The following is a 19371-nucleotide window of genomic DNA, read 5'->3' as shown; positions in this document are numbered from 1 at the left end:
GGAAAACAGGAAATCTCATAGATATTGACCTGCGCACACAGCAAACACCAAAGTGGGAATCTTTCTCTGGCTTGCGGCATCATTGATCAACGTCTGCGGGGCACGGCACACAAACAACCCATTGAAAGCCGACCGTTCCGTGTGCCTATGCTGTGCAACGCAGGCAGATAACAGATTAAAGACCGAGTAAACAACTATGTATGTATGTATTTCACGTCATATGTATTTAGATTTATTTTGGAGTATATTTATTAGCATTGTTTTTGTGATTTATTATATTCCGTATTCCATGATTTGTAAGGTTTTTCTTGTTCCTGTTTTGCGAGTTCCACTTCGACTTCCCTTCGCTAATTGCATTGTTTTCTTGAATAATAGGTTCATAGTCGCGGTAATTGCAATGCTCCTTACTGGAAAGCTGTTTCGAAATGACCTTTTACAATATTTTGGAATACAATTAGACGCATAAGAACGGTTTGCTGATATCCGATAACATATAGAATTTAATATTATGGCAACACATAGTCTCAGGCACACAACCTATTTTTCGAACGTATGTAGAACTCAAGAGTAAGAAACCAAAAGAAACTCAGGAATCGGTAATCAGGAAGGGAACAAACCAAAGTTATAAGCACTGATATTTTATTTGGAAAAACAAGATCTTTTGAAAAGGGCTGAAGGATGTAGAAGTACCATTGACAGACTCCCTCAACGGATGAGACCCCGCCCTATGAATCGAGGCCACACAACCCAAACAACTTTGCTTGCAAAAATGTTTACCAAATGAAGAGACAAATAAATATGTTTAGAAAATGTTTCGAAATCTACAAGCAAAACTGAATAAATGTTGAATATCTAATGGGTAATATAATTTTCATGAATAAGGCATTTGCGGGGCATTTAAATGTTTCAACGTATTCGTGACAAAGGACGACAGGACGACGGGTTCGGGGCCCGGAATGGTGGTGGGGTCTTCGGGCGCAGCACCCCATCCATTTATCTGGATGTTTTTTATTGGGCAAATGTCCTGCTCTGTTCGGCAATTCTGGTTTTGGGACGGTTTTTCGCAATGAAAAAGGCACGAATGTGTTCTGTAGGTGTTTTTTACATTTCGTTTGTGTTATATGCGACTGTCTGCCCCTACTCTTTGAGAATTTCGGGGCATCAGCTAAAAATTACTCTTTTCTTTTATCATTTTAATTGTTTAAACTTTACGAATTCTCAACTGGTTTGATTATTATATATGTATTTTGGTTTTGTTTTGTTTTGTGGTGTAAAAAACTCTTACAAACAATTACCCAAAAATAAACTTGTAACTGAAAAACATTCTCAAAAAAACAACAATATACTTATGTATATTTTTTTAATACGTTTTGCGGCGTAGCACGTGTGTGCCCCCGGGAACTGGTTTTCGTTTGGTTCCGTTCCCAGTAATTCGCGGAAGTGCTGGCAGCACGACGTGCCGCGCCTTCAATTTGAATTTGAATTTGATTTAATTTCATTTCATATTCTTCATTAAGGATTTTTTGTCGTATTATTATTTTGTTGTAAGTTAATAACGGTTGATTTTTCTTTAGGTTTTTCTTTGGTGGCACTGTTTAGAGGCGAGCTTTTCAAAAGCTATATTAAGGACTTGCGACGAGACGAGTGAATGCACATGCGGTGAATATGCGCTGCCGGCCGTGGGCTTCCAAGGGGCACGCACCTCCATGAAGGCGGCGGCGCCCGCCTGGCCCCGGCCGGGGTCTTAAAAGTCAAATAGAGAGACAGAGTGATAGAGAGAGAGAGATATTGAAAGAGAGTATTCGTACTATATACGTATGTCGATAAGTATTATATATGCTAATTGTGTAATCAAAAACAAGGACTAGTTGCTAAATTTTGGTTTCTCCTCGATAAAATCAAAGTTGTAATGGTTGTGGGGTGGCCATCGACAGGGGCTGGGGCAAACCCTAGAGGGAGTGGAAGTTGTGGAGAATGTAGGCGAACGGTTAACCTCCATATGTATCTAGATTTATTGCAACATTTCGAAATTAAAAGGTAAATTAAACTACGTACACAACACAATTACACAAAAAGTTAAATACAAAATACAACTACTAAAAGCTCTAAAAATTACAAAAAAAAAAGAAGAAAAACAAACAGAAAGAAATAGGTACAGTCACGCACTCACACACACAAAACATAGGTACTACTAGGCTAACGAATAGATATCGCTCTTGTTTGAAACTGCTGTCTTCTTTTGTTTTTCATTTTTGTTTTTGGCTGCTTAACAAAAATTTGGGGTGGACATTTTGCATTGTTTTGGCTGCTTAAACTGCACAGAAAGATGGTCTTATCCCTTTGAGACTCTCTGGCGGTATAGCAATTGCTGTTGTTGCTGTTATACTTGAAGAACAGTCCTTCAGTGCTCGGCCGGCCACTTCCTGTACGGCAAAACATACACATTTTTGATAGCTTCTTCTCTACTTAAGTACTTAAATGACTTTCAGGCATAGCATACAGTAAAATACTTTAGCATTAATTTTAGGGAGTGGATATACAGATATATAGATAGTTGCACACACATACACATAGTACATAGATCCATAGATGTCTTGACAAATATAATGCACATACACATATAAGGTATGTCTATATCTCTAAAGTCTAGAGTCGAATATTATCGAAGAATATTATAGATGAACAAAAAAAATGTAGACACACTGTTAACTTAAACGATATTACAATAGGTAGGTAGTATTATAATATGTATATTTTATCAGAGTTATAATTAATTAATTATTAATCATATATCGTACTTTTATTTGAAGCTGGCTGTTATGCCACGTTTCGTTTCAAGTCTGTTCAGCGAATTCCTTATCTCTTGTTTGCATTTCGTTTGCATTTAATTCAAAAATGGTTCTTTTTTGGTTTTTGGTTGGCTTTTAAAAAACGAATTCCTTTTGTTTTTGTATGTTAATTAATCATAAAAATCAGTCAGTCCAACGCCATTTTGTAGTTAGTGTTACTTAGCTTCTTCTTTTGGTTGTGATTTCTTGGTTGTCTGAAGGATGTTCGAGTGCATTTCATTTTTCTGGTGGTTGGTGGTTGGACCCTTGGGAAATGGGTTTGTTCCGCTGGCCTGCTTTGCTACTCTCCTATCGCTCCTGACACTCCACTCCAGGCTGCTTCCTTCCTTTGCATGTCCTTTTCTTTTAGAATAAATTACGACTAAATTCCATTAGGTTTCGATAGGTTTAAAATGTAGTACGTATGTATAATAGATGTATGTATGTGTGTTGTAAAAAAAAAATATTATATTATCGTATCGTATATTTGTATATATCGTATATTAGATATATACGCGTATTTTGTGGGTTTCTGTGTTGTGTGTATGCATAGACTACATATATACTGCGTATGCTTTTGGTTTTTGGCTACTTTTTTGATGCTTATTCAACTAGAGAATTCAACTACTACTTCTTTTTGGCCAGCTTCTTCTCGGCCTTGCGTATGGCCTTCTCGCGCTCGCGACGCTCCCGCTCCATGTCCTTGCGCTCCTTTTCGATGTTCGCCTTCAGATCCTTCAAGCGCTTCTTAAGCCTGTGCTTGTCATCGCCGCACACACCCAGTGTCTTGAAGTCCTTCGAGTCGAGGGTGAGCAGTGCCCCGCCCTCCACGTTGTGCTCCTTAAAGACGGGTATATATCGCTCTAGCTCGATGCCCATCAGCCAGTGCCCCACCTGCAAGAGGAGTTCAACAATTAGCTCGTGTAAAGCATGGGTTTTTCTCTGAGTCCGAGCCTGAGTCGGAGTCTTACCTGATCTTTGGTCCATTCGTGAACCGGTCCACCTTTGTAATTGTAGCCAGCGGCTGCCACCTTGCGATCAGAGAAACTGGAACTTGAGCCGGACAGATCGAGGGTGCGGCTGGGGGAGTATCCCGGCGAGGAGCAGCCCGAAGACATGCTAGTGGGCGAGGGCGGTCCAGTGGCATGAGCCGATTGCGGTAGGTGTTGCAGTGACTGCTGCTGTTGCAGCTGCAGCTGCTGCTGCTGTTGCTGTTGGTGGTGCTGCTGTTGCCAGGGCACTGTGCCGGGCGGGGAGAGTGATTGTGGAACAACTTGTTTAACTTTATATGGAGTTTACAGTGGAGTCGGGGTTAGATAAAGAAAGACAGAGAAAAGTCTGGGTTAGTAAATCGTAGCACCCAAAAATTGTTATGTTTCTGGTGGATGCTTCGCAGAGCATATGAATGCGAATGCGAATGCACGTTTCAATGGTTAGGCACACGAACATTCAAAAGATACAGAGATACAGAGAGAGAGAGCGCAGAGATTAGAGATATTAAGTGAGTACATAGTACGAGTATATGCATGTATGGGGGGGTAGGGAAGGATCGAGGCAATGGTAAACGTATAACAGGTACATAACTTTCGGATATAGATAGTATCATATAGTATGGTTCACAACAAAATACAGCTTTCGATTAGTAGTTTGCTTTTAGAAACAGTTAACAATATGTACAACAGATCTGTGTATGAAATGTGATGATTGGCATGAGATACGGAGTACGAGTACGTCTGTCGTTTCTTGGGATTGATTGGATTTCTACTGGGTGGTTAGTTCTGGAGAGTCTACGGATTCTGGCTAAAGTTACTAGATTCAGAGTTACAGATGATTATTCTGTTTTGGTTATGGTTTGGGTTATACCTTTGGGCTGTGCTTCGTTCACCGCCTGGCGGATCTCGTTGATCAGCGTCTTGCAGTTGATGGCCGCCAATGATGCGCTCTGGCTCTTGTTTATCTCCGTGTAATCGTCGCTGGAATGTCGCGAGGATCCATCGCCGAGGCGCCTGCAATGCAATCGAGCACACGAGTATAACAGTTTTGTGTGCAACATTTTGTGTGTTGTTTGTGTGTGTTTGTGTGTCTGAAACCCACCTCTCGCGATCGGTCAACGCCTGATTGAGCTGATCGGTGAAGGTTGCCCCCGGGAGGGGCACTTTGCTGCCTCCATTGGGCGCCACCCGCCTTCGACTCGGATACATCCAGTTCTCCGCCGGTTCGTTCTCCGAGAGCTTGTCGTTGGAGCCCAGTATCGAGTCGTACGAGCTGTTGAGATCACGATTGCTGCTGCTGCTCGCGGGCCCCGTGCCGAATGTCGTCATGCTGCCGCGATGGAAGTCATTGAGTCCTAGGCCCCCGCCATTGTCCGCTGGAGAGCCCAGTGCATTCTTGAAGATGCTGGGAATGCTCCCCGAGACTGGGACACTCGTGACGATCGCCTGCTGCTGCTGCTGTTGCTGCTGCTGCTGCTTGCTGGGATCCTTGTGCACTTGGGCGTACAGCTGATTGATCTGCGCCTCGCGCGTCGTCGATTGGTTCGAGGAGCTGGACGAGGACGATGTCGAGTTCAGCAGTATGGCTGTGGTGGTGCCCAAATGGCCGTTGGACGGGCCGACTGCTGTCGTCGTCACAGTGGCCATGGCGGGTGGATGATGCTGCAGCAGATTGTTGACATTGGCCAGCAGATGGGAGTTTCCGTTGGAGAGACTAGTGATGGTGGTGTCGTGTGAGGAGGATGTGATGGCTCCAGCCAGATTCAGGGCCGAGCCCTCAGCCTCCTCTTCATCCTCCACCTCGTCGTCGTCGGTGTCGTCCAGGGTGCAGTCGGAGCTGCGGCTGTTGCTGCGGCTTCGCTTCATCAGGTTGCCATTCGAGAGCTGGCCGAGATCAGCAGTGCCGCTGTTGCTGTTGCCGTTGCCGTTCGCTCCATTCGCTGATGGCAGCTGGCGATTCGCTAGACCACCACGGGAGGCTTTTGTTTAGATACCGATTTTCGATTTCGTAGTGCGAATTTTTTGTTGTGATTTTGAATTTGATTTTGTATTTGGTTTTGGTGTTTTTTTTTTGTTTTTTTTTTTTTTTTTTGCAAAAATGAGGGCGCAGCGTGTAGGCGTGGCAGTCAGACAAAATTACAACGAGCGAGCGAATGAACGACACAAAACGGAAGAAAAAACACATGAGCAAAACAGGAACGATAACGATTACGGTAACGGTAACGATAACGAGAGATCGGTAACGATAACGAGACGGCACACATAGCAACAACAGATCGAAACGAGAGAGAGAGAGAGATAGAGAGAGAGAGTAAGCGACGAGTATGTAGAGCAACCAAAAAGAGCAATAAAAAGAATGAGAGAAAAATGGAAGGAAAGAGAACCACAATTAGCACACAATGAGACAATGAGAGAGCAAAATATACTGTGATAAAAGTGTGAATAAAATTGAATAATGGAAGATGCTTTCAGCCCAAGGTGCAGCTTCAAGGCACAAAAAACAAATAATAAGTGAAAGGATAATGGAGAATCATGGATCAGGACTCACCCAGATCGATCTTCGTCTTGTTCACAGAGTTATCGAGCAGCTCGTGCTGCGGCACGGCCGCGTCCAGCTCATCCTTGACAGGGACCTTGCGCTCCACGGTGGCCGTCTTCACGCCATCCCCATCCGGCGAGAGATCCGAGATCTCCGTGTCCGATAGCTCCGTTTCGAGCTTGTGGAAGAGCGGCTTGGGCGGTGCCTTGCGCATCATTTGAGGAGTGAGCTTCAAAGTGGCACTGTCGTATGGCAGGCCCACGGGGAACCCAGCCTTCCGCTGCGTCTCCTGCAGCTCGTGCTCAAGGTTGATCACCCGATCCTTGAGCTTCTTCACCAGAGCATTGTATTCGTTGTCGTTCTCGCGCATCAGCTGCTGGTAGAACTCCTCGCGATGGCACGTGTCCAGCTCCCGCTGCTGGTACTCCCGCACCAGCCGCTTCGCCTTGTTGTATTTCTTGTCCAGCGCCATGTACTGGCCCTGCGACTGTTGCAGCATATTCTGCAGATTGGCGGCCTCCTTACGGATGTTGCCCAGCTCTCGCTCGCTCTGGCGCAACCTCTCGCTCAGCAGCTCATTCTCATTGCCTGTCGTCTCGAGCTTCACGAGCTGCAGGAAGGAATGATCGGCATATTAGTGGAATGTATCATTCAACCGGGCGACGTAATTGTGCAAATGGAGATGGAAATGAGAGATGATGGTTTATGAAAATCAAAAGGATTAAAACAACCAAAAACCAACCTTTCGTTTAAGATTCTGTATAATCTCCTCTTTTACCAGGCAACCCATTTCGCTCTAAAAATTATAAGAAATGGAAATCATAAGAATTACAATTTGAATACAAACAATAATAACCCCATTTTAAAAGTAAAATTAAAGTCTACAGAACACAGAGTTGATGCTTGCTCTAACGAAGAGAATGACTGCGTAAGCTGCATGCTACGCATGGAAGGAACTCACGAGAGAGAGACAAATGTAAAGAAGTAAATGAAATCTAACAAAGAGAAGAAGAGCATAAGCTGTTCCTCGTTGGTGATAGTCGTTGGTGTCGTTCTTAGAACGAAGCGATTGAGCGAGCGCGTCAGCTGTTCATCGAGCGAGTTCTGCCGAAAACTGTTGTTTACGATATGGATCGATGGATCGATATGATCATCTATGTGTTCTATAGTCTTCAATTAAAAATGCGAGAACATAGGATATACAACTGAAAAACAAAATGTATTGGAAAAATGTGCTCTACAATTTTGTTGTTTGTATCTAAATTTTGTTATCAATGATATTCTGTATCAGATCCAATTACCGCTTTGTGCTGCATTTCAATATCCCACAGAAAAATTTTGAAATTCAGCAAAAGGAGAGAAAAAAGAGAACACAAGTTTAGCAAAGGCTTCTTTCTGTATTAGAGAGAGACAGGGAGAATCGCGACTCTCTCTCTCTCTCTCATTCATGGACCTTACCTCCTGTAGCAGCCGCTTGAGCGACTCTACCTCCTGCGAGTGCGTGGCCTCCACCTCCATGGGATGCTCCACTTGAACGGGACTCGAGGGCCCCTCGCACACACTTGAATTCGCAGAAACGGGCTGCGTGGAGTCCTCCGAGTAGTCGAGTGTGCGGCGGAGGTACTCCTCTTGTTGGCTGTAAAACAAAGAGCTATGGATATTGAGTAATCGTACGTAATCGTACGGAAATAGAAAGGAAATCCAGGCTCTAATTACCGCTTTAATCGCTCCTCTTTCTCGCGATCCGCCTGCAAACTCAGTCGTATGAGCTGTGCTACCTCAGAGTTTTCGGGATCGCGTTCGCGTCCAATTTGGAATTTGACTAGACCGGAAGTATTCCGTAGAACAGAGGCTGCATATGCCTGTGTAACGCCCACAAGACTCTTGCCGTCCACCTCAATGATCTGATCGTTGACCTAAAGACGCCATGAGAGAGAGAGAGAGAGAGACAAAAAATAATTATAAATCATCTCTGGAGAGCGGTGTAGCGTTTCTTGTGCTCAAAACCTCACCTGAATTCGTCCGTCTCTGGCTGCTGCTCCGTTATCGGTTATAGTTTTCACAAAGATGCCCAATTTCTCAAGACCCGCATCGGCGCCAACGCCCATGCCAATTATGCTGAGACCCAGACCCTCGGGACCTTTCATCAATTCCACGGGGAAGACGTGCATCTTCTCCACGCGCTTCTCCAGCTCGTATTCCGCCGAAGCGGCCACAGGATCAACATCTTCATTCCTGCGATCGTAGTCGTTCACCGAAAAAGTGGAATACACATGGATGGGGCCAGAGCTGAAACGTACTTTCGGATTCTTGCGCACAGTTATGGGCGGATAAGAGCAATCGTCGTCATCAAAGTCTAGGAGACCTGCAAAACGACGAGCAAATGATTAGTAACAGAAATAAAACAGGGAACTTATATAGTTTACCTGGAACTTCCATCCAAAAGTTGCCATCTTCGAAATAATGGACACCCGCTTCGACAAGGACCTCCTTGCTCCTCACTGGAGGATACTCCGGTATGTAGTACTGGCTGTCGTCGAGTTCTGTTATGCCAGTGCTCAGAACGGTTGAATTTGTGACAGGTTCCGCTTGGTCCAGGGAGTACGTCGAGTTGTGCTTGCTGGAGATGATGCTGTCATCGATGGTGGTCGTCTGGTTGAGCGTCGCATCCGACTGGGTGGAATCCACCGATACAATCGACTCGTGCAGGGACTCTCCTCCCGACGTCACATAGGTGTGATTCAGATCGGAATGTTTGTAGCCGTTCTCTAGATCTGCCGCCTCCCTCTCCCGACCCACTGCGGCTGCTGCTGCGGATGCTGCTGTTCCGACGGAGGTGATTAAAAGATTCTCTAGACTCCTTTTGGGCGCCTCGAGCACATCCCTTAGCCACTCGGGCTCGTCGTCGTTGTCGTGCCGTGTGTTGGCGGTGGTGCTGGCAGTGGCTGCGGTGGCTGCGGTGGCTGTGGTGGTCGTCGACGGTGTGGTGGTTGTGGTCTCTGTCTCTGTGCTGTCCGCCTTGATGAAGGTGGCATTCAGTGCAGCAGAGGCCTGTCCATAGCCGACAATGTCCACGGCTTCAACGTCATCAGAGTCCTCCTCGCCATCCCCATTGGCATCGGCGTCGGCGTCGGCGTCAGCGTCGTATACCTCGTAGGGCTCCTCCTCCTCGTCCCCGTAGCGCGGCTGCAGCTCCTCCTCCTCCTGTTCGTAGGGCGGCTCCTCCTCTTCAACAATCGCAGGGACTGCTGCAATTTGTATATCCTGTTGCTGTTCCCCGTTGGCTACTGATTGCAATGGCTCCTCGATGAGATTCTTGATGCTGGTCGGGGATGTTGCTGTGGCAACAACGGCAGCAACGGTCACACCCACACTGGGGGCAGCAGCGTTGAGTATTTGTTCGACTTCCTTTGCCTGCTCGTCGGAGAGCAGCGATTGTTGTCTGTAGCACGGAAAAAAGAGAAAATGGAAACGGTTTTAGCATAAGTTTTCCCTGGGGGGGACTGGGACGGATCTAGAGAAGCGACAAATACAAGAAAGATCTAAGAACCAACCTGATTTTGCTTTCCAAAATGCTACGCAGGACAGGATACAGGCACACAGGCACACAAGCAGAAGGCAGGCAGGAAGGACGAATGCAGGACGTTTACGGCATAACAACAACAATGCAAATATTACAATAAATAAATGTAAAGAAAAACAGGCAAAAATTGCAATAAATAAATGGAAATAAAACAGGTGACAACAGAGAGAACAGAGAGCAGCAGAGAATGCATGAAATGATGAGAATTACATGAAATGGTATTTATTTATGGAAATACCTACATACTACTATATATATAAAACACAAAATAAATACGGAACAATAAAAATAATATAAAATAATAGGTACGATGCATACGCTTCAAGATTTATCCACTTGAATACAAAATGTGCGTGTAAATAAAATTAAAGTGCATATTTAATAACAGTAATTAAGTGGCAGCAGCGGCAGCGGCAGCGGAAAGAAGGCGTTGCAGCGACAAGAGTTGCAAGTGCAAAGTGCAATTAAAATGTAATGCAGTTTTAATTTACACTCTCCAACAGGGGAGCGACAGCGTTAGGGGAAGTGCGCAAAAGGGTCTCCAATTCGAGTCTGGTTTTGGTTACAATTTGTGGCCGAGCTTCGGAATTCATTTGAAACCATCTTTGGCGATAAATCCCCTAAAATGCACACGAGTGTGTCTCCCACTCTGAGGGGAGAGAGCTTTCGATCAACAGAGAAAAAGGTATCCCATAATCCCATTAAGTTTTATTTTGTAGCACTTCTTGCACAGTCATTGGACAACCCCAAAATATTTACAGCCGCTTTCGAAGCCCCAAAGAAAAGAACCCTTTACAATCCGACAAACAAGGTCCATCAGATCTTTCCTTCGTTCGGGGATGTCCTCCAGCTATACATTTCTCAGAGCAATATCATCCAAAGCCTAATCTCGGGATCTAGGGATCCACTAGGGATCTGTTCTCTACCGAATCGCACTTTGAAGAGATCGAACGTTGCACGTTGCAATCTGCAGTGACACATCTGTTGTCGCTTAAATATGATATCCCCACAGAAGTCAGGCCCCGTTTTAATCGCAGGTGTAATAAAATCCGTGAGCAGGTAAAATGCAGTCAGAGCCGCAGAGCAGAGGAGTATGCGATGCCAAATTAAACATGCATGCTTACACGAGCACGTACCAGGAGGAGGACGAGCATGGGGCATGGGGCAGGAGCATGTCGGTGTGGAGGGTGCAAAAGTTATGTCGCATACGCCGCGTTGCACACGCAATGACATCTGAACGGAACAGCAGCAAAAGCTGAGCAGCACAGCGGGCCAGAAATACCCGTACAGCCAGTGGCAGAAGCCAAAAAGAGGATATCAGGCGGTGGCAGTGGAACAAGAGAGAGGACACCATCAGGCGGTGGCAGTGAGAGAGAGAGAGAGGGAGAGGGAGCAGGGACACGGACACCATCAGCAGGCAGTGGCAGTGGCGCTGGCAGACAGTTGTCAGAGTTAGCTTTTGGGTGCATTTAACGTTTAAGTGTTTTGTCACTCTCACTTGTGCGTGACGTCACGTGGAAGGTGCAACAGTACACAGGGATACCTGTACTCCTGTACCCCTCTACCTTGCCACCTCTTTCATGTCTGTGTCTCTGGCAGAGCAGTGTGTTTGTTAATTACTGCCAACAATTGCCAGCGACAGACAACGAGAGGAGAGGAGAGAAGGGAGAGAAGACCAGCGACAACGTTGCTAATCATTGAAATACTCTCACACAAACAAGCAGAGAGAGAGTTACAGATACAAAGAGAGAGAAGAAGATACCCCTAAAGAAAGATCTATCTTATGGAATTCTACATTCCTTTTGGATCCGATTCTGGGCAAGATTCGTCGAAGAATACTCAGTCCGAGTCGCGCTTAAACGAAAGGGTTATCATTGCAGAACCAGCATTGATTTGGAAACTTCCACAGACTTAAAAATAAACAAATTTTTCCACAGCTTTGCAAACTTTCAGGGAAAATCAGGGCACTCGCTCTGCCGATAGTGTATCAAGAAGGAAAGCGACTTGGCTGTGTTGCAAGTGGTTGATTATGTTGTTGATAATGAGAGCCAAGTGGCAGGCAGGCAGGCAGGCAGGAGCACCCTGCTCCATCCCTCACTCCCCCCTCCGTCCCTTCAGGTGTGCCACGACCGTGCCATGCATTTAAATGAGTTTTCCCAGCATCAGCAGCTGCAGCAGCAGCAGCATCGCCCATTTATATAATTGCAATTACAATTGGCATTCATTTTCACACTGTACCGCGAGAGACTACGCGTAATAATTAGCCCTCCTTTTTTGTTGGATTCTTTTTGGAGCTTTGGAATGCTAAACATACGGCGGCGAGGCATTGAAAATCAATTGGTACATTCCTATAATCCCCATAGAATCCAATTAAATAATTAGCCAGCGATTTTCAATGGGGAATCTCTATGGATTGTCACTCGAAACCACTCGAAAGAGAGAGGAAAAGCGGGAAACAACCAAATATTGAGAGGAAAAACCCATTGAAAATGCCATTTAGGCAAACACCAAAACCAAATGTGGTGCAAATCGTGGAAAATAGCGAAAAACTTATGTGTGGCGGAGCGAGAGAGAGAGAGAAAGCCCCCCGAGCGATGGCGGAGAGGAAAGGGAGAGCCCCTAAGCGGCTTATGAAGAGGATATGGGAGGCAGAGGTCACCTCCACTCAAGCACTGATCCCCGCAGCTATTCGCTCCCGCTCTCTCTCTCTCTCAGGCTTGGTGGACAGAGAAAGAAAAAAAAGAAAAAGAATTAGCATAAATTTATAGTTTTATAATTAAAATACAACTAACACGGTCCCTTTTTTTAATTGCTAGCAAAATGTGGAGCAGAGCTACTCCTGCTCCCTGCCTCCAGGCCAGACCGCCACACGCCGCATGCCGCATGCCGCACACACGCCACTCCTTCGGCGGCCCTCCTCCCGGGGGATGCCTGCGGCATCGGGGGCCCCGCAGTTGCATGCATAACAAAATATTACGCATACGCAGCGGGTGACGTGAGAAAACAGTCAGCGATGACAAAGTTTCGTTTGGCAGCAGCGGAAAAAATAATTATGAGAAATAAGCGGGAGTGAGGGAGGCACGGGGGGGTGGTAGAGGCAGCGCGCTAACAAAGCGACAAAGCTGCAAAAACTTCAACAACAGCAGCCACCCGCTTCGAATGGGCATCAACTTTAACGATATTTAAATGCAACACCACCACACGACACGCGGAAAATATTCCGAGGAAAAGTGTTTGGGGAAAATGTGTGAAAGACAAATGCAATTATGCAGCATTGCGGGAAATGGTGGGTGGGTGGGGGGGTCTGGACTGTACTGTTCCGTTTGTTGTGGGGGGGCGTCGTGGTGGGACGCTGTTTTTCGTTGCCTATTTATTGGAGCACAAGCGACAAAATTTGATTCAAGTCAAAGAAATGCACATAAAACAAGGACTAAAGACCACAAAGGAGATACCCTGTACCCTTTTGGGAGGGGGAGCATAGGCATTGGCAGAAGGAAGAAAAAGTAGGAGTAGCCACAAGTGGGCCACAAAAGAAAAGCCTCAAAGTCTCTGGAAAGGCACATACCCTGAGTTCCCTGAGTTCCCTCCCAGTGTTGTGCTTCTTGGAATACAGCTGGATAATGGCACTATTTGTCAATAGTCAACACAAGCAGCGAGGGAGGGGGAGGATCTTCCACAAACAACAATTCTTCCCTGGGGGGGGGAAGAGAGCCATCAAAGTGTATGGCATATGGAAATGCCATAAAGTGCGGCACACATAGTAGGGTAATATTTGCCCAGATGTGGCAGGGGTTTGTGGCTTTGTCCAAGGGGTGGGCGGGGGGTTGTGCGTGCGGTGTGTGTGGTGTGTGTGGGGACAAACAAACAAGGTCAGTCTGCTTATTGTTTCGTCATACATTTTTAATTAATTTAAATAACAACAGCCATAAGGAAACCACAATGCCAAAGCCTTGCCCCACAAAAAAGGTGCCAGAGCCGTAGAGCTTCTCTCTCTCTCTGTCTCCGTGTGCCTCTCTGTCTCTGTTTCTGAAAAACTCACTCAAGAGTGGCACACTCTCTTTTCCACGCACTCATTTTCGCTCTCTCTCTCTCGCTCGCTCGCCAGCTGCGTCGCTCTTTGAGTGAGTTTTCGCCTGGTGGCCCTGGCCCACACACAATGACGTCATGTATCCTACGTCCACGACAATGTCCTTCCTTCATTGTGTTCTGTGATAAATTTAACAGAATTTATGTTTAGTCATTCGTGAGGCAGGCCAGGGCAGGGCAGGGCTATAGCTTTCGGTTTATTAATAGCTCTTTCGCTTGGTCTAAATTGGGGGAACACGATGGTCTATCATTCTCTGGGAGTCGAGTCGAGAGTCGAGTGTCTGTCCCTTGTCTGCTGTCTATGTGTGTGTGCGGGGCGAAAGTTTTGGCCTGGTTTTGAGCGTAGAACCAAGTCAAGGTGAATCATGACGATGATAATGCGCTCGATGGAGCTGGAGCTGGAGCTGGAGCTGGGGCAGGGGCATCTTCTGCTCCTCTGCATATATTGGATGGGCATTATATTTATGGTTTATCTGCTTAAAATTGCCACAATTTTACAATTTTCGCTGGGGTCTTGTAATCACATGCAACGGGTGGAAATTTGATTTGAATGTGGAAAACACAAGAGAGTGGGAGAGGGCAAGGCACAATGCAAATTGAAAATACAATTTTATCATGGCAGACACGTACGGGAACAACAGTCAACATTCGGCATTCAACCAGCAGCAGCAACAACATTCTCAGTGGAGAATCCAAACAGGGAATCGGGAATAGGGCATCGGGAATCGGGAATCGGGAATCGGGAATCGAGGACCAGAAACAACAATCAGGCAGAAACAATATTTACTGCGTGCGCACCAAAGTATGCAACGAGAAAAATTGGCGACGCATCCGACGGCGGGGTAGCACCGACCATGCAGATACCCCTTGAACCTATCGAACTATCGGATTATTCCCCATACTGCCAACGTACCTGTCCCACAGCTTAATCCTCATGGACTATGATGAATTTTGGTATTTGGGTGGATATGAACATTAGCTACAAGTCTACCAACTATTTCTACCCTAGCTACAAAGCTGTGGAGTCTACAAGAAATCGCAAATCAGAATTTGGTATTAATTTCGGTATTTATTGGTTTTGCCAAAGGTCTGCCAAGCCATTAAATTGTGGGATCGACAGGGCACAAGAAAAGAGTAAAGGAGTACGGAAACAAAAACAAAATGCACTCATCGCTAATTGGGTTTCCGTATCCAGGAACAAACTCTCCACTATTGATGCTCATTGTAAAGCTAGGGTATCAAAAATCACAAACGACAGAGGACAGAGGACAAAGGACAGTAGGAGAAAGATGTAGGGTTTGAGGGAGGAAGGGGTGGCGGGATGGCCAGCATTGACAATGTTACAAAATGACAACTTGGCAACAAAATTATATTTCAGGGAATGGGATTGGGAATGGGAATGGGAATGGGTGCATCTGCTCGTGCCAGTGCCAGTGCCAGTGCCAGTGCCAGTGCCTGTGCGTGGGAGATGCGTGTGGCCCGCATCTGAACAAGAAAATGGAAACAACAATGTCATTCGGGGACGGGACGGAACGGAGCGGAACGGAAGATGAGGGAGCGGTTCAGCATTGCGTGTGAGCAATGTTCAATTGAAAACTCATTCGATTCAAGTGACACAACACTGGGGGGGGGGAGGGGAGGCCCAGAGGAGGTACCCTGATGGATGCGGCACACAGCACACACCCGTCAACCGATGATAAACTCTTTTCCAAACAATCATCTCCTCCAGCAGCTTCCCGTAGAAAAAAGCTAGCAGAGATTATGATACGAAATTGGGGTAATTAAATGCCCGAGCAATGGGATAACAACAAAAGTGGGCGTAACCGGGGGGGCAAACTCATTCTAGTTCCTCATAAAGGAGTGCGCCCCATTTCCATCTCTCCATCTTTGGAGAAGCCCACTCAAAGCCCACTCGAAACCCGTTCAGAACTCTTTCGGGAAAACAGTTTTAAATACAATTTCGGGGCCAACAATGACCACCCCCTGGAGGAGCAGGGAACTTCCATAACTTGCAACTAAAATGCAAAAACTTGTCCATGCACGGCACAGAGAGAATTTGCGGAAAAGGAGTGGCATGGCGTGGCGTGGCGTGGCGTAGAGAATCCATTTCGCATTTCATCCCATTTCCCCATTTGCCAGGCAATCAACGTGTGACGACGTTGCCAGTACTTTCTCGCACAGCAGGCGGCAGGTAACAGACAGATGGATACACATACATAGATAGATGCTGCCACACTGCCCTGCCACACTGTCCTGCCCCTGCCCTGCCCTGCCATTGTATTTGCTTTTATCTTTATCCCACCCCACACGTTGTGTCTTTATCTTGTATCCCACTTTCATCTTTATCTTTTGAATTAGCAAAAACTTCTATGCAACTATAAATTCAAGTATTTGCCTCACAAACTGAAACTTATGCGCGCTGCATGCCCCATGCCTTCGAATTGCGTAAACAGAAAGCCCCAACATCATCGTCAACAACGATGTGCTAAAGGTGTACTGTGTGTGTGTGTGGGTGTGCCCCATTTGCTGCCGCACACGGCTGCATTAGTGGACCCCGAAGCGCGTTGAAAGAATCGCTGAATGCAAGTAATGGGCGGGGAGAAGGAGTGGGGAATGGGGAATGGGGAATGGGGAATGGGGCCCTACTCTATGCTCCCCGAGCAAACCGATGGGGGAAATACTCTGCGCGAGAGATCCGCTCTTCGGCGGGGCATGCCCCATCGAATGGCCCCTGCATGTTGGCACACATTTCGAGCCGTTAGTGTATCTCAAGAACTATTGAAATAAATACCAACAAATGGGCCAAAGCGTCATTCGTGCTCCATTTCCAAAGTTGCCATCAAAAAGTTTTGCTGGTTGCACTTGCAGCGCACTTCCGCCCCCATTTGTTGCCATTTTTTGTTGCCACTGAGAGGGCCAAGAGCAGAAACAGTACGAGAAAGGGGGCGGCGCTTGGCGTGGCGTGGCAGGACAGGGCGTGCGATAAGCCAAGCACACAAATAAGATTACAACGCCACCCCCCGACCCCCCGGCCAACCAACCTCTGACCCCACCCACACCAAATACTCGTAAAAGCAAAAGAAGAATTATTCGCGCTAAAAACTTTTTATTTTTAAATGCAGTCAAAGGCAAAAGTTCAGCTCAAAACCAACCGAAAATCCCAACAAAAATGCACCGAAAATCGCACGGAAAATAAACTAAAATAACCCATAATAAAATAAAGACGTAATGAAAATGGAAGGAAAATCTAATGAAAATAGTCGAGAAAATAGAAGAAAAAGTTAAAGCCGCCCAAAAACCAAACAAATATTGAGAAAGTGTGAATAGAAAAATATGTTTCAAAATGGCAGGGCTGCCAAAAAAAAAAGAACAGTTCAGAACAGAAGGGCCACGTTTCAAGGGGGAAAGGCGGCAGCGGAAAAAGGCCAAGTTAACTGGGAAAATGTCCAGCGGCAAGAGTCATCCAAAAAACAAAAAAAAAACCAACAAAAAATAGGGCAAAAGTCAGCTGCAGCAGTCGGACTCGCACTCGCGGCTAAAGAAAGTTAATCCTCCAATCACTGGAACTGGAACTGGCACTGGTCCCTGCCCCCGCCCCCTGCCACCGCCCCTGCTCCGCGCGCCTTTCAGACAAAAGAGCGCGTTGCCTCTTTTCAGGACCCACTGAAAGTCCTTCTAGTTGAAAGAAAGCGGGAGGGAGAGGGAGATAGAGAGAGAGAGAGAGAGTTACGCTGGGCAATTACAGAGGCCAAATGCCGAACAAACTGTCCCACAATTGACCCGCAAATTGGCCAGAAAACGTCAGGCGGCAGCGGCTCTTGCCTCTTGCCACACTCTGGTGCAACGCATTCAAATGGGAGACCAAGCCTCGTGTCAAGGACAAACGTTTTGGGGACAGCTGGCAGGCGGCCAAAACTAAAAAGGAAAAAAAAAACCCCGTCTTTCGGCTCCTGTTGAGCCCCGAAACATTTGGGGGCCTGAAAGATAAATGAGGGCTCGCCTCCACCATTTCTTGGACATTCTCGCAGTCTCCTTTTGGGTGGCGACTTTTGGCCAAGGACAACAAGGACATCATCCTGTGTCCTGCTGCTGCTGCTGCAATTTATGCAAATTCTAGCCCGCAATTCAAAGACAGAAAGAGAGAGAGAGAGAGAGAGAGAGGGAGAGAGGGGGGACGGGAGAGAGTGTTAGGCAATTGCCACTTGCTATGTGTGTGATTTCCCCGCCCCCCCGCCTGCTGCCTGCCTGCCTTTTGCAGTCTTTCTTTTGTCCTGCAAATGAATTTCAATTTGCATTTCCAGTTCAACTCAAGTGAAAGCAGAGGCCCCCAGAGGCGTAACGTAACCACCCTTTTCGACTCCTCCGACCCCTGCGACTCCTTCGACTCCTCCGACTCGCCCCAGTGTCTGCTGTTGGAGTGCAAGTTTTTCAATTAGTCAACACAGGACTTGCACTTTTCTCCCATTGGCAGGCAGGCAGGCGGGGGGCAGGCAGGCAAATTACTATTCAGTTCCCATTTTCCGTATGCCAAAAAAAGAACCACTCGAAAGGGCCACCGCGTGATTAAATCGCATTTGAACCCCTCAAATTATGTGAATTATGGGGCAGGGCAGGGCAAGGCAAGGCAACTACAAGCAATAATCATGGAAATTTGTGCCCCCTTTTTGGGAGGGGAGCGCAGGGAAGGGGTCATAAATTTTGTATGCGTTCTGCCTTTGAAGGCAGGGAGTGACAGAAGGGGGGGTTCTACTTATTAAAATGATTCTGCACTTCCATCCAGGCCGCTCGAAAAGGAGTTCTAGCGTATCCAGGATTTTCCATCTACATGCCATGATCTCTCTATCCATGATCTGTCTATTTATGAGCCCCTTATGATCCATCCATATCTATTCCCCAGTATGCTTTTCTTCATTCAATTTTCTTCACGTTTCGGATGTTCTCCCAAAGATCTGTAGCTCTTCAAGATCGATGTAGCTCCCCTAACTGATTGCTTATCTTATCTGGTATTGTATCTATATACTATATTGCATCTACCTAGCTTTGTACATCCCTGGGACTCCCTCAATCCATACGTCCATCTTCTTTCAAATGTATCTATCTATCCTTCAGTCAGCATCACGGATGCATTACGGTGTGTATAAAAGTATCCTTTGTAGTATCCAAAGAGCTCATTATGATGGTTGCATGTTCATTTTCTCTAATAGAACTCGAATCGCATAAAACTTTGATATGCTCTTCCTCTCTCTCATCATCTGTCTTGTGTCCTTTTGTGTCCGTTTCCTTGTTCCCGTATTCTTTGTCTACCCCTGACTCTCATGAACTCGAATTAGCTCATTTTCTGCT

At 46.3% G+C, this 19371-nt stretch overlaps 1 protein-coding gene across 12 annotated transcripts in view; it reads right to left on the bottom strand.

Annotated features, from left to right (window-relative positions):
• Nucleotides 1-2143: 2143 nt before the first annotated feature.
• The window catches only part of LOC6601183 (platelet binding protein GspB), a 45250-nt gene continuing 28022 nt past the window's right edge, over nt 2144-19371 (bottom strand). For 2 of the 12 annotated variants that reach the window (XM_026992338.1, XM_026992349.1), the window contains 11 exons: nt 9914-9934; nt 8786-9801; nt 8372-8724; nt 8076-8275; nt 7818-8010; nt 7102-7155; nt 6369-6969; nt 4923-5799; nt 4692-4834; nt 3800-4110; nt 2144-3722 (listed from right to left, as the gene is read on the bottom strand). In XM_026992338.1, the coding sequence (XP_026848139.1) occupies nt 3456-3722; nt 3800-4110; nt 4692-4834; nt 4923-5799; nt 6369-6969; nt 7102-7155; nt 7818-8010; nt 8076-8275; nt 8372-8724; nt 8786-9801; nt 9914-9934 (4036 nt within the window). In that variant the 3' untranslated portion in view covers nt 2144-3455. The remainder of the gene's footprint in view (nt 3723-3799; nt 4111-4691; nt 4835-4922; nt 5800-6368; nt 6970-7101; nt 7156-7817; nt 8011-8075; nt 8276-8371; nt 8725-8785; nt 9802-9913; nt 9935-19371) is intronic. The other 10 variants (XM_026992342.1, XM_026992340.1, XM_026992339.1 and 7 more) reach the window with 10 other exon arrangements.

The sequence above is a fragment of the Drosophila persimilis genome, unplaced genomic scaffold (genome assembly GCF_003286085.1).
Source record: "Drosophila persimilis strain 14011-0111.01,24,50 unplaced genomic scaffold, DperRS2 tig00000732-arrow-arrow-pilon, whole genome shotgun sequence".
In the NCBI taxonomy this organism is placed as follows: domain Eukaryota; kingdom Metazoa; phylum Arthropoda; class Insecta; order Diptera; family Drosophilidae; genus Drosophila; species Drosophila persimilis.
Note: the sequence above shows the minus strand (reverse complement) of the source record. Positions and strands in the feature narration are given on the sequence as shown.